Below are 22,008 nucleotides of genomic sequence, written 5' to 3' on the forward strand. Positions count from 1 at the left end.
ATCTGCAATTTTTTTATGTAAACTCATTATCATAATAAAAAACTAATATTTGCAATTCGTTACCTACCCGTGTATAGACCTGGCTAAGTTCTTTAATGTACTTATTGTGACAAGTTTCATTTAACTGAATTTTGGACATTATGACACGAATTGGCCCGTTATCCACAATATTTTCTAGTGCATCGGTTAGTTGTTCATCCTCTTCATTCTCCTTTTCTTCGCTCGGAATGGGAACTTTACGTTTGCGGCCCATTTCAAAAGTATAACAAATGGACGTATGAATAAATTATTCGTGTTAAACAATGGATTTTAAGAAATATCCAGCCTTGAAACAAAAGCTTCAAATATTCAAAATAAATTCACCGAAAAAAAAAGAATTGAAAAAAATTTCCAAAGCTGTTCCAAAAAGTGACGCTTTGCCATAAAATAAGTAATTCATTTTTAATGTCAAATTCGTTAATAAACTTGGCAGCATCGAACAAATGTACTCTTAAGGTAAACACACATAAACCCGCTTATTTATCCGTTATTTAAAATTTTGTGCTGCGTTCATATAGTATATATAATATTATTGTGATGTCCATATTATGTCTTAGTGAAGGCGTTTAAACTTCATGCTTTTGAGGCGGCAGGGATTTTGATAAGTTTTGCCAGGATTAGCATATTTTGTTTCGTGTAAACAAACAAATAAAAACAAGCACATCATATGTTTTACTTTTTTTTTCTTAAATTTGAGTTTAATTTTTAAATAATTAATAAAAAAAAATAAAATTGCAACCCTAGAAGTTGTTTTCTAATATATATTTATTTTTATTAATCAGTCTCGAATGTGATCACTTGGAAAGGCTGATAAAGGCGAACCGCTTCAATTTGTTTTAAGTTGTGTTTCTATTTTCTAAGCAATTTCTTCCATGTCAAGAGAGTGAGAGAAACTGAAGTCTTGCTTTTCTTCCTCAGGACTTCAAGAAATTTTCAAAACCAGCGGTAATTGTAATGCTTTTGATATTTTACATAATTACATAAAAAAACCTTTGGTTTATTTATTTTTAGAATAAATAAAAACTTGAAAATGTGAACTAAAAATTGTGTGCAATGTGTGTAAAGTTCCTTGATTTATCATTTCGGTCAACTTTGTAGCCGCTGGCCGCTTAATAAGATCAGTTTGTTTGGAAAATTTTCAACTAGTTCTCTAGCAATAAAGCCATGCGAACCATTTAATAAGATCAAGTTGGTCGGGATATTTTCTATTAGTTCTCTAGCGTGCAAACTGTTCGATTTCGTATTGTTTAGTAACCTGGAAGAGCTTTATTAAATAATTCAAGCTTTCTCCTTTTAGTTTGTCTTCATTATACAACGAACTGAATTAAAATTTTTAAGATTATTAATCTTGACTAAAAAAAAAAGTTTGGTAATTATTTTCGAAACAATAGACTAAGAGCCGAACATTAGAAAATGCAATGTAAGATCTGTCGAAACCAAAGTTCTTGGTAAGGTGAGCTTTCTTAAATAATTGAATAATTTAAAAGAACAATTATGGATAAGAAGAACTCATTGAAGCAGCAGAAGCAATAGCAGTTATCATGACGTATTATCATCAACTTTATATACCTGATAATAGACTACTTTTCAGTTTGCCAGCCTAATGAAAAAGACGCACACTTGTTGAGAATATGAAAATGTGAGAAAGCTTTTTTTTCTTTGGAGACTTTTTATATTTGTTTATGGAGATGCTGAGTTGATTACAGAGGATTTGCAACAGTTGCTTAACGCATTTCAACCAATAACGGTATAAGATACGGAATAAACGATTGTAATTCCGTCGACAACTTAATGCTGCAATTTCTGGAGAGAACTTCATTGTAATCTTGTAATGTAATGAATATGATAATTTCACTAAAATATTTTACGTAAAATATTTTGCATTCAAAACTTATAATGATTATCTTAAAAATAATTTACATGCAATGTGTGTGTATCGAAACGTGTGATAGCAGTGTTTTTTTTTTAATATAAATTATAAACTACTTAAGTGCTTGATATATAATAATTAAAATTTTACTACTTGTGAATGTAAGTGCTTACAGTCTTATGAAAATATATAAATATAAATTTTTTACAAAGTTTTCATTTTTAATTTGCTTGCACTTTGATCAATTTCCGCGTTTCGCTAATTTTAAATAGCAATCCATTCTATCAAATTATTGAGATTATTGGCCGTTGCACACGTTTAGACAACCGAGCAAATTCTTCAAAAATATTTCTTAGATTTGATTCACATAGCGCGTACACAATTCATATTTGTATTATTCGTCACACATGCACATATTACTGTGTACATGTAAATGTGATTAAAAAAAAAAACATTTAAAGCACACAACGGATACCCAAGGGTCAAATAAACGCATTAAAAAAAATGTAAAAAAATAAAAAAAAACACAATTACTTTCCCTCACCCACACATTCAAAAGCCTGTAAATGTGAATTACTTCCGTTGTTAAGGAAACTATTAAAAAAAAGGTATGAAGTAGATTTTTACACCTATTCCGTCACCTTGCGAGATTCCATAGCAAGTATAATAAGAAGAATAAGAAGAAGTATACGTAGGCGAGAAATCTATAAACTCTTTATGATGGATTTGCATACTTCTCACTTTGAATTTTTCTGTTCTATCAGACTAAGCATGACCACGGGTACTTTAGGTATCAGCAAAATTTTCGGTTAAAGTATTCTCTCGCAAAGTGCAAACATTTCCTGAGTTGGCGGCGATTATTTGCCTTTGCGGCATGTATTCCCTGTCTTCCAATGATATCGGTTGGATTTTTGCGAGCAGCACCTTGACAATTGTTCTTTCTCAAGTGAGTTCTTCGGACGCAATTAGTAAATATTTTCTGTATTTTGCTTTCTCAACTTTGATAATAAAACCGACAGATAAGGAGACGCCTAGTCGTTGACTAAGAGTGAATGCATGTGAATGTTAAAAAACCGGTTCACATGTGAAGTAGAACCTCAGCTTTATGGAAAATGAGAAAATAAAATTTATTGTCTTTATAACTACTCCATAATTGAAATCGAGTCAATCCGGTATTGAATTTTGAACAAGAAGTGTTCGAAAAGTTAACACAAGGATAACTGAATCGTCGCAGCGAAGCGTTAATGGCGACGCCATAATTGTTGATCGTTTGGTGTCAACTCTTCCTATGATTGCGAAGGAAAATTTACTGATTGTTTATCCACGCTGGGCTTAGACGAAGGTACGAACCAATGGCACAATACTTGTTCGAGCTAACAGTGATCCGTTGCTACAATTCAATTTACGACTGGTTGCACTTTGAAAAATTATGAAATGAACGCCTGCTATAACCTATAAATCATTTACGGAATTCAATTTGAGGGATTTGAAGGAGACAATTGCTAAGATATTTAAATCGATACAAATTCTTAACTTTAAATTTATTTATTCTGGCGAGTCTGAAATTTTTCTTATTGACTCTCCACATGTTTGGTTCAGTTTCCTTTTGAGGTTATGTCGCGATATCGTTATTTCACTGACCTATTGATGTCTTTGGGATGTATTTGTAGAATTGATTTGGTCATCCGCGCTCGAAACAGTTCGTAGTGGAGCGAGCGAAAACATCGAGTTTATTGAGAACGAAATTCACTGAGGGGTATTCTAGAGGGAAATATTCATAGGCTTGAAACAAGTAAGGTAACAATATTTGGTTATGGCCGGCTATTAATTAATATCATAAAAATGGGAAGGAATGCTTCACCTTTTACTTCACTAAAAAATTAATCTGCCATGTCGTAACGTTCGTCATAATCACTTTACATAAAACCTTTCATCTACCAGGTCGTGGTGTCCAGCATATTTATTTTGGAATGAACGCATTTTTAGGCAGACAATACGTCTTCAGCTGATGAATCTACAAAATAGTTTTAAACATTCTTGTTCATTCCTTGTTTACCTTATAATTAATAATCAGAGAACATCGAAAAAATGAAAAAAAAAAATTTAATCACTTGTGGTTTTTTGTGTCCATGACTGATTTTTTCCATTCGTGCACATAAATAGTAGAGTTTTACGTAAGGTAAACGCGGAAAATTTCAGCCTATTTCTATATTTGTTTAATTTGTCAGAAAAGAGTTAAAATCCACGAATTTTTGGTTAGAAAAACGGAGTTGCATTCAGTTTACGATTCACTGCGGGTTTGTGTACTAACCATTTTGGCCCGTTTTCAATAGTAACTAGCGTGCAAAGACTTCCAATGGTTCCATCAAATATGAAATCTGTAGCTTTATTTTTGCGGCCAGGAAAAAGTTCACAACCGACGGACGGGTGGACATATTAAATTCGATTTAACATTTGATACTGATCAAGATATATATGCTTTGTGGGGTCTCTTCCTGACAAAATGAATATATCCCTCATTTTTGCGATGAGGACATACGGACATATAAACGGATTGGTTTAATCAATTCAGAATTTCGCGCTGATCGAGAATGCTTTATAAGATTTCTGATGCTTGCTTTTCGATGTTGTTGTAGACATTATGGCAAGATGAGTATACGCCTCATCCATCAGTGCTGGGTATAATAATATATAAAAGTTGTAAGCGTTGAGTCTATAATTAAGCAAACCAGAAGGAAACTGCTTTGATCGACAGAATTCCTCAGTTTAAACAATTTATTCATTTATTTATGCAGATCTCTCAATGCAAGTATGTTTTTTGTGCCGTATAAATGCTTGTTTTACTCCAGTTCATACTTTTGTTAATTACTTGGGCGAAACTTGTGACCTTTTAGTGGTCCTGGTACGACAAGTCTCGTTTAGTCTTAAGTGATAAGCGTCACTCAGTTGTAATGATTTAATGATTAATCATTGATTAATAAACTTAAATATAAATTTAAACTTAAACTTGTAATCTTGTGATCTCCTAAAGGCTCTATTCAATTACTTTCAGTCCGCATTCTGTCTGGCCTAAACTGTTAACTGTTGAGTTCTTCCTTCTTAAAGTGGTTGGAGTTTTAACTGAATGTAGAACATTTTTCAATCCAAAAGATTCTTTGCTATTATTATACCATACACAGCGATACAAAGTATATTAAGTTTATGCGGACATATGTAACAAGCAGAAGTGCTTGGGATACGACCACCTTTTATTACATCGATCAATTCAGAATCATTTTCTCAATTGATTTAAGCTTGTCTCTCCGTCCGTCCGTCCGTCTGATCTTCTGTCCATATAAGTTTGTGTTCAGGCCACAGGTCGCCAGGTTTGAGAAATTTTATCCCACCTAAAATGCTAACCGTTTGCGGACTTCTTATTAAAGTCGTTGGGATTTAAATTGAAAGTAGAACATTTTTAAACCTAATAATAGCACAATGAAAAATATGTTATGAAAACATTACATGTTTCCCATTACTAAAACTCTTACAATTAACTTAGTAAATTAAAAGTTACTTTGTATTACATACGTACGGGTTCTCTGGCGTGCAGCATAGAAAAAGTAAATGTTTTATTTACAGGTTGAAATGTGAAATAAAAACCGAACCCTTAGGCAAGAGAAGAAATTATTAATGATAGCTGTCCATACCTTGTTAAGGTTACGGACATCTACTTATCATACAATGCTGTGCTGGGCTATCTGTCTAATAAAGAAAAGAAACAAGAAAAATCAAGAATAAAATATCTTTAGCTAAAAAATAATTTTTCCCGTTTTTTTTATTTATATGCCGGTATATTTATGTCATTGCCCATAAAAGATTTCCTTTTCACTTTCGTAGCCAGCACTTAAAACTTGTTGACTAATAATTGTATGCTTGAGAATTTGTGAAATCCGTAGTAAAGAAGAAATGCGACATAATTATGCTGTTGGATATGGATAAACTTGGATTATTTATTATTTTTAAAGAAAGACTTTGCATGAGTGAGAGGCAATCTAAACGTAATAGCTAGGGGTCGAAATCCATGAATCTTTTGTCGCCTTTTATTCTTTTGATTAAGATTTCCTGTCAACGATTACGTCATTGTAACGTATAACGACATCTATCATTGACATGTTCGGGAACTTGTTTATAAGTTCCCCCAAAGATTTTTCAGGCAAACGTCTATCGAACGGATAGCCCATACTGCGATTGTCCGGATAGAGTTTATCTTTCAAACCACAAAACGATGACGAATCGCCGCATACGCTTGGCCTGCAATGTTGGTAGTAATAGTGACAACGAAATTATTGGAAAATATTTTTATTTTTTCTTTGCTGGACTTACTGATCCTGGGTTTGTTGAACTTCATCTCCGGTGTAATCCGATATCATAACAAAAAGATCAAAAGCCATGCCTTCGGGTCTGCCCTTTGGTAAAAGCAAATGCTCAGGCCAACCGCATCCACAGAAACGGAATTCAGCGAGCTGACGTTCGTCAGTGGGCTGATATTTTGGCCCAAGCCTACGGAAACTGCGTTCGTATGGAATGGTAACGCTTGAACTATTCGACGATTGGTGTATATTATTCATACCAGGTACCACTGAAAGCAAGCTCGCATTTAACACAACAATTTCGTAGCACGCTATAATTTTACAATTTCACTTACAAGTTTCGGTGAATCGATCTAATTCGATTGCGAGTAATCGTTGTTCGTTTAAGGTTAAGAGTGTGCCCCGTTCGTCAGATTTCGGGCAAATGAATATGCGAAAAGTTCCCCTCTTTGGTACATTTTCCGCATTATTGACATTAATAGCATATTCGAATGGTGCGTGCTGTAAGTGAGTGAAAGTGGCGTATATATTGCCTTTTGGGCCAAAATCTAAACCGGCTGCTAAATCTACATCCGATTTCTCCATATAAGTCAATAAGGTGTTGGGGCTGGCCTTTTGACTGGCGGTTTGAATGCGAACCTCAAATTTCGAAACATGAATGCCTTGATATGCTAGATCGGCATCTTCATAAGGCGAGAGAAGTTCTTTGTGGCGATTGAAGATGCTATCAATGTAGCCATGCCATCTATAAAAAATGGGATCACGCATAGCAGTAGTCACATCGCCCATTACACCGAAATCTTCAAGGAAGCGTGAATCAGGATCATGACAGCATGAAATCGCATTGTGTCCTTCGTTGTGTAGACTGCCATAAAATTGAGGATTAATTGACAATTGTGTGGATTCTATGATATCTCCGAGAATATCGATCCCCTTCTTCGGATCCAAGGGTATGTTGTTACCTTTAGTCTAGGAGATCGTGTAAAATGATAATAGCGTTGAGCTTGAAAATGATCAACGAATGGAACTTACATCGGTTACGAAACCTTGATCGATTGCTTGTATTATGCGATTCGCCCAGCGTTCCAGATCAGCGATTTCTAACTTGGCATCCTCGCGATCGATGTCGTGCAATTTGCTAAACGCAGAACGGGCGGGATAAGTGCGATTGTTTAAACTGCTCATAATTTTTGGGAAATAACCCTCGGCAATCGGCTCTCTAATATTGTTCAGAATTTTTATCTTTGCGAGACCGTTGCAAAAACGTTCGACATTGTAGCGGGCAATGATTTGATGATGCATATAATAGAATAGTTCACCGCGGCGATCCTTCTTTACAATCTCATCAGCGCCATAACCAGGGTAAACTAAATGCCAGTGCCAATGATGACTGTTAACCCCAATATCCTCACGGAAATAACTCATACGCTGTTCCTCTTCACGATCCGAAGCTGTGTAATTGCGTGGAATATCAATGTGACGCTAAGTTAAGGAGAAAGAAAAAATATTTTAATGCGTAAAAATTGTTTAAAATTTGGATATAATTTACTCTATCTCCGGTATTGCGAACCAATTCACCTTCGGCACGAGCATCTTTGAAAACGGCTGGCTCAACGAAGTTTTGAGGGAACATCTCAGCAATTGGTTTGATTGCAAAGTTTTTAGTATCTTTACGATGCTGGACAGCGACCGCATAGCAATATTGAAATAGAAACGGATTGACTCGATCCTTGACATAAGCGCACGTGGCAATGAATAATTCTTCGGTCTCGGCATTCAACAAAATATCAATTAATCGGGCAGCTATTGAACGATGTAAGCTATTGAAAAGCGAAAATTGCTTACGCTTTCCAACGGGCTTTGTAAAAGTCAAGTCGGGCTTTTTGGTTAATTCACGTAACGGGATCTTTATGTCGACATCTTCGCTAAAGCGCGATAGAATGTCTTCCTTTACGTCGGAATACTGTTCGCTGTAGAAGCTATCGGGTATATCGAAGACAGCCTTGCCGTCGTCACGAGCTGTGAAGACCGGTTCAAGTGGACGTTCGAAAAGCAATTCTAACGCTTTCCTATTAGTTGGATTAGACATTTTGCGTATAATAGCTGATGTAAGACTGAAAACTTAACTGTGGTCTTCGCAATAAATTTCTCCAAATTTATACAAAATTTTATGTTCGCATGAAATAAAAAAATAGATAAAAACTTTATATAAATAAAAAAAAGAAAAAAAAAAAGTTATTGCGATAATTTTGGAAAACCGCAAAAATGTGGAACACAACCGCATTCGAAAAATTTATTTTCACTGACCGACAAACGTAACGGTAATTCAAATAAATATTTTTATATATGTGTACACTGGCATTAATATTAAATTGATCGCGCGTTGCATCTCTTTTAAGGGTTGGAGAAGCTATTAATAAATACGTAAAATAGCGTAAAGAGCAGGAGTTTTTTCTTTTTTCTTAATACCTTTTCTTCCAAACCAAGTTATAGTCAGTCTCGTTCTATGCAATTAATTCACCGCTTCATTTGCGGTTTATATTCCAGTGGTCCAACAAATTCTTTTTATCACCTTGTGCTCATTTTCACAGTACACTTGTCTACTCCTTCTATAATAAACCTCACGTTATGAGAATTGTTTTTATTGCGTACAATTTTTTTTTTTTTTTTTTGAGGTCTGAAAGTAAATAAAAGTCAATGTACGAGTTGAATGTGAATATATGCCCCAACAATTCTTGGGGCAGTTATCACGAATTTCGTTTTGCAGCAGAACATTTTTTGTAAGATTTTATTTTATATCGTATTGTTTTAAAGCGCTTGAAACAAGACTTTTGATACCCTACATTACAGCACCGGAACAAGAGTATATTGAGACAGGCAGACAGAACGAACCAGACAAGGTTAGACACATTGGGATGGGAAATGATTTTGATTTTATCAGTACAAGCCAACATGGATCTGTTTTAAGTCCTTATTGGAATTGTATACATCCACACAAGCTTAATGTACATAGATCAGGAGAGGTAGGATAGAGAAGATATAGTAATGGTATATCGACTCTGTTTATGCGCTACACAACTTGTGGTAGACGAGTATATTAAGTTTGTACGAGTGTATGCAAGACACAAAAGAACTTGAAAACTTGAGCTACTTTTTACTATACAGATCGATTTAGGACCACTTTCTGAATAAACCTAAACTTGCCTGTCCGTCTCTCCATCTTCTTTTCAAGCCCGCAGGCCGCAACTATTGAGAAGTTGTGAGACGAAATTTGTCACAGTGGGTCACTCTAGCTCGGACAAGAATCTCACTGAAAATTGCGTGGATCGGATAACATTTTCGAGCACTTATCAAAGAACGGCTTATATTGCAAAATCATTATGTGAATAATTGCATTAAACGAAATGCTGTAGGGTATTCAATTGTGGACCCTGTTCACCTAGCTCTTTTTGTTTGTTTAATTAAGGCTGCTTTCATAGTATATGCTTACCTATATACCCTACACCCGGTACCTTTTGCGGTATAAGCGCACACCAAGATAGACTGGATGTATGCAATATTCACAAGGACAAGGAGGAGACAGAGCCACATTTTATTATGCTGATCAATTCAGAATCATTTCTCACGCTTGCCTACAGATAGCAGTTTTTGCGACATTTTGATCCAATTTTGTAAACTAACATCTAAATGGCGACCACTTCCCATATAATCCCCTATTCTATGTGTAACTGTAGGGTTGTTCGGGTTATTTAATTGTGAATCGTGGCCAATTGTAATGTTTTTGGTGCTTTCAATTTACAAAATGCGCTTCTTTAAAGTCAACTATGCAGATAGATTGAGAAATGACTAGAGCACGAGTCTAAGTGGGTTCCTCGCTAAGATGCTATTGAGAAATCGGATTGAAGTTTTGCTTACCTTCAATGGCGAGACGAAGCATCAACTCTTATAGTTATCACTTATCCTGTCAATCTACGAAGTTTGTAATTAGCTTTGAATTAATCAATCTGATGACGTAATGTCAGATACATGTGATGGATGACTAAGAACTTTCTATTTCCCTTTTTTGTTGTTTCACTGATGTGAAACAATAATTTTTTTTCCAGCCACTTACTACTGTTAGCCTTTTCTCTTTGAAACTGTATAAAGATGGTTTACGGTATACTTTGACATCGACAGTTTGTCTTGATTACCTACTGAAGTAGCATTGGAACATTTTCTATCTCTATGTCTATGTCTATGTCTATAAACGACGACATGAGTGTGTAGTTTTGCAAAACTGTGGACGATGTTATAATTTTACAATATGTCTTCCTCTTCTTGACATTTGTTCCTAAGCTATTCGTAAAAAGGCTACTTTTTGTCTTTGGAAATTAGTTTTCAAAAAACTTTTCCTCAGAATATGTAATGAGACATGAGGACAATAATTTTATATTCGTTATTGAAAAATTGATGTACACTAGACTTGACGTTCCGTTTGTGGTGACATCCTTTGCAAATTTAATCCCCTTGTTCATTTGTCCACCTGCCATCCGCTTACAAAACTGTGGTAAGATGGAAAGAGGAAACTTCGCAGTGTTCCTTGAGCGCTACAGACGCCAAAGTATGAAAATATACTCCATTAGTTATGTCGTTTATAACACAGAGAAACATACATCGAACTACCTTTTGTCCGCCCATCCGCTCGTCTATCGCTGTAGCTTAATCTTTAATGCCAGTATCCTATAATATTGAATGGGCTCATGCGATTTTCTCCACTTTTTATAGGCCTTGTAGGCTCGTCCGTAGAATATTTTTGCCTATCGCAGTCTGTGTGTGTTCGTTGGTCCATTTTAAACGTCAAGTTGGTTGTAAAAACTTCTTCTTGTTGAGATTTGAGAGTCAATAAAAATCCATAATGTAAGCCACTTATCCACTTATTAAAACTGAAGCAAACATTATCTAAATCCCGATAAAAGGTCAATGCTCCAGTTAAAATATGTGGCCTTAACTGGATGACTTTAAGCACTTACCTGCACAAATCCCGTTGGATAAGATGAAAATGTTTCGCTTGAAGACCAACTACATGCAAATTTAAAGCGATAAAATGTTGAATTCGGTTTTTATAAATTTTAAAATCGATGACTATCGCAAATTCCGTAAAATGCATCGCCAAATCTCCTTGACGATCCTATCAAACTAGTATTGCCTTCATTTTACAATCGATTCGTGAAATGCATCAGCAAATCTCCTTGACAATCCTACCAAACTACCATTGCCTTCATTTTATATTCGATCCGTAAAACGCATCGCCAAATCTCCTTGACGATCCTACTAAACTACCATTGCCCTCATTTTACAATCGATCCGTGAAATGCATCCTTGACGATCCTACCAAACTAATATTGCTTTAAAATTGCTTTAGTTATTTGATTCATATAAATATTTATTTAAAATTGAAGAAAAGTTTATTCAAACTAAAATTTGTATCAGTTTTGCTTATTATTATCCCTTTGTTAGCATGTACCACTGGACTTTTGAATGAAATCAGTGAAAATATATAAACGTTTCATTCTTCATTTGCATAAATTATTACTGATAGACGAAGCCATCGTATACAAAGAATATTTGTGTCATAAACGAATTTTATTAATGTAACGCAAGTCTGGTGGTACTTGAAGTAGAGCGCTTTCTGAGTGAAGGGAACCTCAAAGGAGAGAGAGTTTGCATTTTTGTTTAGTTTTTCCTTTTCTTTTTGCGAATGTTGACACACTTTAGTTTTTATTATTTATGATATGAATGGAAAATATCAGAATTTTGGGAAACGATGTTACGATGTTACGTACTAGAGTAAACATTTCAACTTTCAAGCGAAACTCGGCAGCATTTCATTTATTTTGGTTAAGACCACAAACTTTGGCCTTACACCAAACTAAAAAAAAGTTATGGTACGAGTTGTCGTTGAAAGGAAAGTTAAAGGATAAGTACGAAAATTTCTTTTTACTTATATTGAAACGCATTCCAATACTGAGTGGAATCTTCGGTTAGCGAAAAAAACTGTAGTCATTTTCACTAGAAAGTGAAATTATATTTATGTATGCGTTTAAATCGCACAAAGTCAAGTTAAAGTAAATGTGACACAGTATAGATAGAATTTCTCTGCAGTCTTCTCGATTTGATTGTTCCAGATCAACGGTCACCAAAGTGGTCAAGAGTCGATATGCTTGGATCTTGTGTACTTCAGTTTACGCAACTTGTTAACTTGCGTTCGTTTAATTCTAAATTTCAATGTAAGTTATAGGTGTTTGTTTGTCTGCTTATTCATGTAATTCTGTTATCTACTGACCATAGTCAATGATTGCATGTTGCAAGGCAATCCATTTAAGGTACGTCATCCTTTTCAGTTTTCTTTTATCTTGTTTACTTTGCATTTTTTGCGAAATCATTTTGATTTGTCAAATTTTGCAGATTTGGCAAAAGTGATTGTGAACATTGTAACTATGAACCAAAATTTATTTGTGTAATATTTTTGGAAGAATTGCTCTAAATGCTCTAAGTCAGTTGTAGTTTTTAAACTCATAAACTAAATAAAGTTTCTTCTCATTGATTAGATGCAATTAAATGCTCGCCTCATTTCTCATTTGTCTGATCGTTATTTCGTTTATTTCCATTGACTCTTCGTTCCAAGTGCTGAGGGGCGATAAATAAAATTAAGCTGACTTAATATGGATGCAGCGTTTGAATTAAGTAGACGGCAAGATAACAAGATTTTTTCTTTTGGATCCTCCATGAATTCTTTAGTTATGCTTAGAGGTCGACCCGATCTAGTTGCTTAGTAGATATTCAATGAATGAATGAATGCTCTGGAAAATTTTGCTCTGGTAATCTTGCGAAGAATCGTCATTCATATCCTTCTCATTGGTTGATATAAAATATATAGATTTTGTATCAATATAAAATATAAACCATTATATCCTACGCCACTTGTGGTACAAGACTATATATAAGGGACAGATCCACAATTTATTACGCCGATCGGTTCAGAATGACTCGCTAACTCTCCGGTTAAGTGTAACGTACAGATCGCGACTTTTGAGAAATTCTGATGAAATTTGGTTTGCTTACGTGTTTTAGTCCAGGGACAAACACTATTGAAAATGGTTCAGATCGGACCACTTTCCAGATAAAATTTTATTTTGAAAACTCATGTAAATAACTGTAGGCTGTTGTACGGTATTTAATGGTGGTCCATGGTTCGCTGAAGCGCTTTTATCTGTTTAAAAATTACATGAGTTTTTTTCTTTCCTTAACCACTCTTTTAACGGGAGTCAATAAGAGCATAGTAAATTTTATGAGGTCAAATGCCTTTGTGTGCAAGCTGCCTGTGCTGAGAAGCACAGTCCGCTTTTGATGCATTGATAATGCTTCCCCTTTCTCACTTGAATAAGAAAAATGATTCTCCTTAGAACTGAGTTACTCCGTCGAGAGCGTAATCAAATTGTTCGCAAAATTCTTTCCATTTTATGGAACTTCTTTCGATGAATCAAAAATTTTTTTCACTAGCCTGAAAAAATCTCTATTCAGAACAGTTAAGATGGTTTAATAAAAGTGAAAAGTGAAGGGTGTATTAGTTATTTACCTTATGGAAATTTCGATTTTCAAAACTTTTTGCAACATGCGGTGACTTTGCTAAAGTTGATTAAGACAGGCATGAAAGCAATCAGAACATTCAGAGTATTTGTTACGGAGTCTCTTGTTCCAACAAGAAGATTCAAGTTTGAGTTAACATGAGTCGGCCGTAAATTTGAATCATTTCAGAAGCGCTACATAGTTTCCAAGATCGGCTGTGACAAAGTCGGCGTTGTAAGTAGAAAATATATTGAAAGCATAGATTATTTGCTAAAGGGTTCTTCGACAATTTCGAGACAATTTGTGTCGACAAGGTGATGTAAAAAAGTTAGTTTCCACAGCACTTTCATGAAATTGTTATTATCAAAATGAATAGTCCTACGGATAATGCTTAGTGAGTAGTGGATAAGAGCAGTTGAAGTTTACTTTAAAGCCGTATTAAACTCATAAATGGAAATATATTTGCATCTAATCTTATGGATGTCGCAAAAAAGCCTAGAGAACTTAACATCTATATAATATTCGACTTTATTAACGCTGTTAAATTATCCATCTTATCTATAATAGTCAAAAAAAACAAAAAGAAGAGCCGGTAGACTTAGTTGTTATCCTCGCTCGTCCTACTCTTTAGTCCTACAATTTATTTCTATGATCTAAACAATTTGCAATAATAATGAATAAGAAAATTATACTCAGCCGCTGTCGAATCTTATATACCCATCACCGTTATCTACTACTACATTTTCATTAATATGGAGTGGGGGTGGCTGACTTTTTCTATTTTCAAAGTGAAAGTTTTTGTCGCATAGACGTATGGCCGTTGTAGGAGTGCACTTGGAAAAGTTGAAGTCAATCCCAAATTATTTTGCAAATTTGTAGACGATACACTCATTTTCGCTTTCGAAAGAGAGTTTACCGCAAATACTACCCAGTTGCAGAGGCAGAGAGTGGAACCGTCGAACAGATGAACATGTTTAGCTGCATTCCAAATTTGAAGCTTGCCAAGTATTTATGTGCTCGATGGGGTATTGAAGCTTGTTTCCGCGCGTTATAGAGAAATTTAAAAAAAAGAAAATTGGGTCCGCGTGATCAGTTTTTTCCCATTGTTGCGCAGGTGCTAGATCATCGGCTGTAGAATATTCATTCCAGTTTTTGAAAAATTTATCTGTTATAGAGCAACCTAAGTGCAAGAATCTCCAACACATCTGCCAACTTTGAAGTTGGCAGCTTCATTTTTGCGGCCAGGAGAATTTTCGCAGCAGGCACAGACCGACAAACGAACATACTTGAATTGATGCAGAATTTGATGCTGGTAAAGAATATATGTGCACTTTGTGGGCTCTCTGTAGATGCCTTCTGGACGTTGCAAACGTTTTGACGAAATGATTACATCCCTCATTTCATTTATAAAGAGGAAGTATGTTGTCTTTGAAGTTTGTTAAATAAATTGATTCTCGAATGAATTTTGCTCTTTAATTATAGCTTTTTAACGCCCGTGAACGTTAATTTTCGATAATTAATGTAGTTCGGGCGGCTCTATTCGATGAATTGACTTTGAAAGTGACAACGATGTGCTCGAAAGCATGGTGAAGTATGATTTGAAAAATGAACATCTCTAATATCTCTAATAAGAAGATTTGGAAATTTTGGTAAACTTTTTCGTTACAATATATTATTGTATGTTGAAGTTGTCGAAAAGTTCCCATCGAAAATATTTTCAACTCTGTCATTGACATTCGCATAATTAATAGTAAAATAAAAACATTTCAAAGTGTTTCGCATTCGCCATTACTCTCAAGGCGAGCATTGCACTCTCGCTTGTACGTGTAATGTTTAGTGGTTTCGTAATGAAAAATTAAAATTACTTAAACAAAGCGAATATACGCACAAATTCATGTATTCTATTCAAGCATATGCTGAGATACGATTCGCATGTCGTACGTTTAGCACAGCATTTAGTCTGCATTACGTTATAGTTTATGACCATTTATTTCAATTCAAAGCTTGTGTACACGATTTCGTTTTGGGCACTTGAACTCGTAATAAATTGTAATTAAATATATTTGTAGCTATGTAATAAAAAAGTTATAATTAAAAAATATAAATTTTCCATTTTCCAGAAGTTGACAAACACATTTCATGCATGTGTAAGTACATCTACGGGCCATTCATGCGTTTAAAAATACTTTCATCAAGCAACGAATCGAAATTCTTTCATCCGTATACCTCGAGTCAAGTTCAAGAGTAGTTTGCCTTGAAACACAAGAAAAAAAAAAAAAAGAAAAAAAAAAAAATATATATATGTATATATGTATATATGTATATAGCAAAATGAATCAATTTAAGTACCAAGACAGTGCTGCAGTAAATATTTCAAACCAGCATCAATTTAAAAATCAAAAAATTGGGAAAATCCATGATGTCGTTACACATCAACTCCTCTTTGTCATCTATTGTTAATTGCATTAATCGCCTGAACTTGACTTGTGCATTTTGCCCATAAGATGACAAGCAAACATTGCCTAGTTGCCCTAGCGTTAGCTACAAACCAAGCAATAGAGATCAAAGCACATACGCATTTATTTTGAATGTTAAGATCTATGTCTTCGAACTTTTCTACTTAAGCAATAGATGATGTAGCCGGGGGCGGTGTATCGACGATTCGCGGCTACTAAGTGATTGATAAATAAGAAAATATGAATCTTGATCAGATTATCAACATGGGATGGATAACAAATCACGTGAACCGCATATGCGTTCCATATTTCCTGTGAAACTTCTAAATAAGATTCTTTTGATAAAAACCGAGCGAAACCTTACACACTTGTTTGCTGTTCATTTGCAGGACACTTTCCATAAAAGTGCAGTGTGCTAAAAACATCAGCTGACGTGGTATAGTGGACGAGCTATAAGTTAAGGATTTTTCTTTTCATTTGGTGAGGTGAACATAATAGAACTCTGCGATCCGGATTTCGTAGATTTAATACCTGTGCCAAAATGCTGTTACGGACCAATTTTTATTATCAAATATTAAAAATTTAACCTTTTGGAGGTTACTTTTTCTGGAAGAGTTTGCCACTGAGGTACGAGTATTTTGCATCAATCATTAGTCGCCGACATACCATTAGTTAACGATTTCCCTCAAGGAATTATATAAAAGTTGCAATTTTTTTTTCATATTACAACTTTTTCAAAATAAGACTTAGTAGTAGCTTGGTGAGTGAGAGCCAAAATATTAATATATCAGCATAGCAACTTCTTCAAAAAATATCACAAAAATAACGGACGAAGGGACAGACAAGTTTAACTAAATTCAGAAAATGATTCTGCATCGATCTGTAGGTACATCTTTAGTCGTTCTATGGCCTTAGATATCTTAGGTGGTACAGTGGAGGACAGTGAGGGGAAAATCAGTGAGTGCCTGTTTTGAAAACTCCACTGATTTGTGTATATAAAAGATGCCTCGTATTTGTTGTGACAAGAGCTGTTACAAAACACGCCTTATCTTCGCAAACGCCACTACGACGACGACGACGACGGTATAGGAAAAAGTAGTCTTAGCTTTCCAACCAACTTTATAAGAAAGCTATTGAATACTGTTTTTCGTTTGAGGAGAGCAAGTATATATTAATATATATACTTTGGTTTCCGAATGCGGTTTTGAGCAGAGCTGTTGCACAAAAGTGTGTGAGATACAATGACAAACCTTTCAATTTTGTTTTTCATTAATTGTCGTTTTTGTTTACCTTCTAATGCGCTTCTAAGGTGTTTGAATATATCCTTGGAGTTCATGTACCATTTGACCCTTTTATATAAGAAGTAAACATTATCTATTCTGTTATGGATATCCTAGCTTCGATAAGGCATATGTCAAAAAAATATTATTTCTTTTATCGTAGGGACCGTTTTTGAAACATTCTAGCTAAGGCGATCTTTCCCGCAGTTGCATATTTAATGTTCACTTTCAAATCAAACGTATATAAATGCCACTCTTTCTGCTCCAAATCCGTTGCTTAAAAGCCCTTCCCGACCGTTACCTTGTTTTCATGTACCAGAGACAGACCCCCACCGAGCTGTAAGTTAGCTTTCCATATTTAGCAACAGCTGAAAATAACACTGGAAGTTTTCCTATAAGTGACTGATGGACTTAGGAAAATATGACCATTAGTACAATTAGTCTTACCCTAATTAGCTCTGCATTTGTATTATTACTTATTCAAAATATCCTAATTATAGCACATGCAACACAAAGATGTGCGATATATTCGTTGTTATTGGCATCTCCCATAAGTAGACGTGTAAAACTTGAGACATGCGAAATTAATACTTGTACTTATCGCAAAATAGTTTACTATTGATTATGTACTAGACGTGCTCTGTGCAACTGTCAAGGGTCAACCATATGCTTGCTTCCAATCATAAAATATTTACAGTTCATAATTACCGGTTAATGATATACGATGACGAGAATGATTTTCAACAAATATATATTTTAGTTGATAATTCATCTTTTTACCCTTAAAGTAAGTCTTCATAAAAAATATATACATGTCTTGTAAAAATATATATATATATATTTATATGTATATATATATATATATGTATATATGTTTGACATTAATAAATTCGAAATTTTCTAAGAACATCACATTTTCGCCTATGCCTGTCCCTTTCCCTTTTACTCTTTGTTCTATATAAACGCTTTTATAATACCATAGTAAATACTCGAACTCGAACTTGTACACTTAACTAAATTACATATTTACGGTAAATGTATTGTAATGGATACACATAATCAAGATATACTACCTTCATCGATTTTATTTAATAAATATTTTATTATCACCTTTTAGTGGGAAAAGTGCGATAATAGTTAAAAGATAATTTTTGGTGTTATAGCGGATGGTGAACTTCATTGAAATTTATTTATTTAAAGCAGAAAAAAAAAAAAAAAAAATTCAAATACAATTTAAGACTATTTACAGTTAAATATGTTCATTATAGGTAAAGTCCTCTAAAATAGTCTTAAATAAAATTATTGCTTTTTATTTAGTTAACCACAAACCGCATTAAATTTTATGGTCGGCTCAGTGTCAAAATGCTAATAGCAATCTATAGTCGAGGGCAGAAAGAAAGCAAGAAAGAAACAAAAAAAGAATATATAAAAAACCAGAAAAAAGAAAAAGAAAAAAACAGCAAGTAAGACATTTACTTGGATATATATATAATGTAAACATATGTGCAAAAAGTAAGAAAATGTTTACATAGATACGCGTGTAATTGTACTTGTATTACTTGTTGCGCTCACCATGTCACACATAACCAAGGGATGAATTATATGCGGTTTGCGACGAATATTTTCTTACTTATTTAACATTGTTATGCTTCTATGGTAATCGGCTTAGAAAGTAATCTAAGCTTGTCTGTCCATCCTATTTCCCTGTATTCAATCTACAGGGCGGAATTTTTGAAATATTTTGGTGAAATTTCCTTCACCGGCAACGAAATTGTGCAAAAGTCATTATACGAATAATCGTGGACGTAGTGGTGCACCGAGGTTTATTTCATTTAAAAATTATATTTTTGATTAGATCGATGTTCGAATTTCCTTTTACGCCATCATTTAGCTCAAATTTTCTTTTTTCTTAGTTACACACACTCTTTTTGAAAAAGACGATAACTAATCGAATCTATGTTCGATTGAACGACACTAGATACCTAAACGGGATTAAGGTCTTTGTGTCGAAGCTTTTTTATACAGTGGTAAGAACGTTTGGATTTCAACATATATAGAAAGCGAATTTAACGGCTAACGGCTGCGTCAACGGCTAACATGACTATCTATATCCACCACTTGTGGTACAAGGGTGCATTAAGTTTGGCTGCGGATGCACATATCAGCATATCGATCTATTCAGAATCACCCTCAGAATCAATCTGTCAATTTGCATGCTGGTCCATCTTGTTTCTCTTTGTTCAACCTTTAGATCGCAGTTTTTGAAATATTTTGATGAAGTTTGTTTTGGTTTTGTGCCAGTATTGAAAACGGTACCCAAATCGGGTCAGACGAGTCCTTATCTTCGATCACTTCCCATATAAGGACATATTTTACTAAGTCGTTGTATGAATAACGGCACCTGTACGATGTAGGGTATTTAATGCTTTGACACCGTAGTATTTTCCCTGTTTTCGCCGTTAATTTTTTTTGGTTTGTTACGAGTTTTCTCAATTACAACCACTATACATCAACTTTTATTCGGGAAATAATTGAATATACCACCTGAAATTTGTTGCTGTTTTTGTCAAAAAAAAAGAAGAAGAAAAACACCAATTGTGAACAAATTATTTTATAGGTATGTTAGCGTATTAGCTTTACACGTCCTTACAGTGTCTTTAACTAAAAACCTTTGGCGGCGGCATTTACGTTACGTTACATTTGAATAGACTTTTTAAATAGCATTTTTTCAATAGTTTTCACTGTTAAATTAAAAATTTTCGAAAATTCAAATTTTCGTCGATTCGATGTCAAGAGTTTGTTTTTCCGAAATGTCATTTTATATCCAATTTTTCGTCTCTACTTCAGCTATATATATAGTAAATTAAAGATATGAGTAGACGACCGCAAAGATATGCGTTTTAATCGAAGCAAGCTGAAGGTAGGGTATCTTAGGGTAAGTGAACAATTCAATCGTTGTGATAGCTATAAAAATTCCAGTAATGGCACAACAAATATATACAACAGCAACAGATATGCTTCACGTTCTCTTTTGCCATTGAAATCCTATTATTTACTATTTTAGCATCGTTGTGTGCTTTAAAAAAGCATTTTCTCAAGTATCTGTAAATTTAGGTATATGTGCATGTATTTTTAATAGCGTATTAAATGCTTTATATGCTTTACAGATTCATATCGTAAAAAGAAATTATACAGGCGGCCATCCAATCCAATGCCAGCTCGCAAAGGGCTTCTCGCACCTCAGAATACATTTTTGGATACTATTGCCACACGTTTCGATGGTACACGTAAGTAAAATCTCTTAATGTGTGTAATAGATTAAAGAAAAAGTCCGTGGCACATGTGCACACATTTACTATTTTGATTGGGGATCAAACCTTTTTCGAATTTATCGGATCAAATAATTCGAAATTATGGGATTCCTTGGTGAAAAGTGATTGTCATTTTGTGAAAGCTCTTTAGCAACACTAAGGAAGTTCTGCAGAGGGCTAAGGTTCGTTCCTTATATCAATTTTTGGCAATCCATTGAAGATGGCTGGGACTTGCCAATCTCGTGACGAAAGAAGATGTCTCTCCTATTGTCCGATTTTGCACCCTTTAGTCCACTCACGCGTTTCGTTCGCTTTAGTTTATTGATAATGGAGAATGGAATCAATGGTCTCGCCAATTTGGAACAGTTTGTAATGTACGATTTCTTTCAAGTCCCGCCAAATCCCGTTCCATATGTACAATTTTATCTCCTATTTATTTCAAGGCTGCCAATTGTTATCGCTCTGTTCGAAGGCATCTTGTAATATATACCGAATTTTTTCAGACTTTCGCCTTAGTCTCACAACGCAAACGCTTTGCCCTGAGTTAAGGTCTATTATTGCAAATGTTATCAAAGTTACACGAACTGAATGCCTTTTATTAGGTTAAACACCACGAACTTTTTCCTTAGTCTAATATATACAGGGCGGCACACACACACACTCTCTTAATGTATATCTACGTATATATTTTTGTGTTAAGCACAAATTAACGTGTTGAGTAAATACTAAAACGTTTACAATGCTTGCGTATAAGTAGATATACAAGGAAGTCTGCGGTCAAATGCAGAACGATAAAACGAGCATCTCCTTATCGAGGTATATACAATGTTGAAAAGTTCTGATGTTAAAAGTAGTAGTAAAAGTATATTATATACATATATAGATAGATACAAGAGACGGTCGAAATAAAGTTTGCCAAAGAACAAATGTAGATCAAGGCCATTTACTTGTAGGAACAATCCGTTTACAATTCACTCGGCATGTAATTGGAAGGAATTCCGAAAATGTGGCTGCTTTAAGCTTAAAATTATATAATATAATAAAATGGAAAAGTTTGTCTTGCTATACATAATAAAAATTTGAACTTCTACTGGGGGT

The 22,008-nt window shown here is 34.5% G+C and overlaps 2 protein-coding genes across 4 annotated transcripts in view; one reads left to right on the plus strand and one right to left on the minus strand.

Moving 5' to 3' along the window:
• Window positions 1-1,797: 1,797 nt before the first annotated feature.
• LOC119639698 (potassium voltage-gated channel subfamily H member 8) overlaps window positions 1,798-22,008 on the plus strand; it is an 81,395-nt gene continuing 61,184 nt past the window's right edge. Inside the window, exons 1-2 of one of the 3 annotated variants that reach the window (XM_038037274.1) lie at window positions 1,798-2,070; window positions 20,767-20,886. In XM_038037274.1, the coding sequence (XP_037893202.1) occupies window positions 20,811-20,886 (76 nt within the window). In that variant the 5' untranslated portion in view covers window positions 1,798-2,070; window positions 20,767-20,810. Of the gene's footprint in view, window positions 2,071-2,149; window positions 2,518-20,653; window positions 20,714-20,766; window positions 20,887-22,008 lie in introns of those variants that run through there. The other 2 variants (XM_038037275.1, XM_038037276.1) reach the window with 2 other exon arrangements.
• LOC119639699 (phenoloxidase 2) lies at window positions 5,932-8,465 on the minus strand. The gene is made up of 5 exons (XM_038037277.1): window positions 7,808-8,465; window positions 7,291-7,740; window positions 6,594-7,227; window positions 6,272-6,527; window positions 5,932-6,199 (listed from the first exon to the last, which is right to left on the minus strand). The coding sequence occupies exons 1-5, from the start codon at window positions 8,345-8,347 to the stop codon at window positions 6,001-6,003; spliced, it is 2,079 nt and encodes a 692-aa protein (XP_037893205.1). The 5' UTR covers window positions 8,348-8,465; the 3' UTR covers window positions 5,932-6,000.

Source organism: Glossina fuscipes, unplaced genomic scaffold, assembly GCF_014805625.2.
Source record: "Glossina fuscipes isolate IAEA_lab_2018 unplaced genomic scaffold, Yale_Gfus_2 113, whole genome shotgun sequence".
NCBI classification, from domain to species: domain Eukaryota; kingdom Metazoa; phylum Arthropoda; class Insecta; order Diptera; family Glossinidae; genus Glossina; species Glossina fuscipes.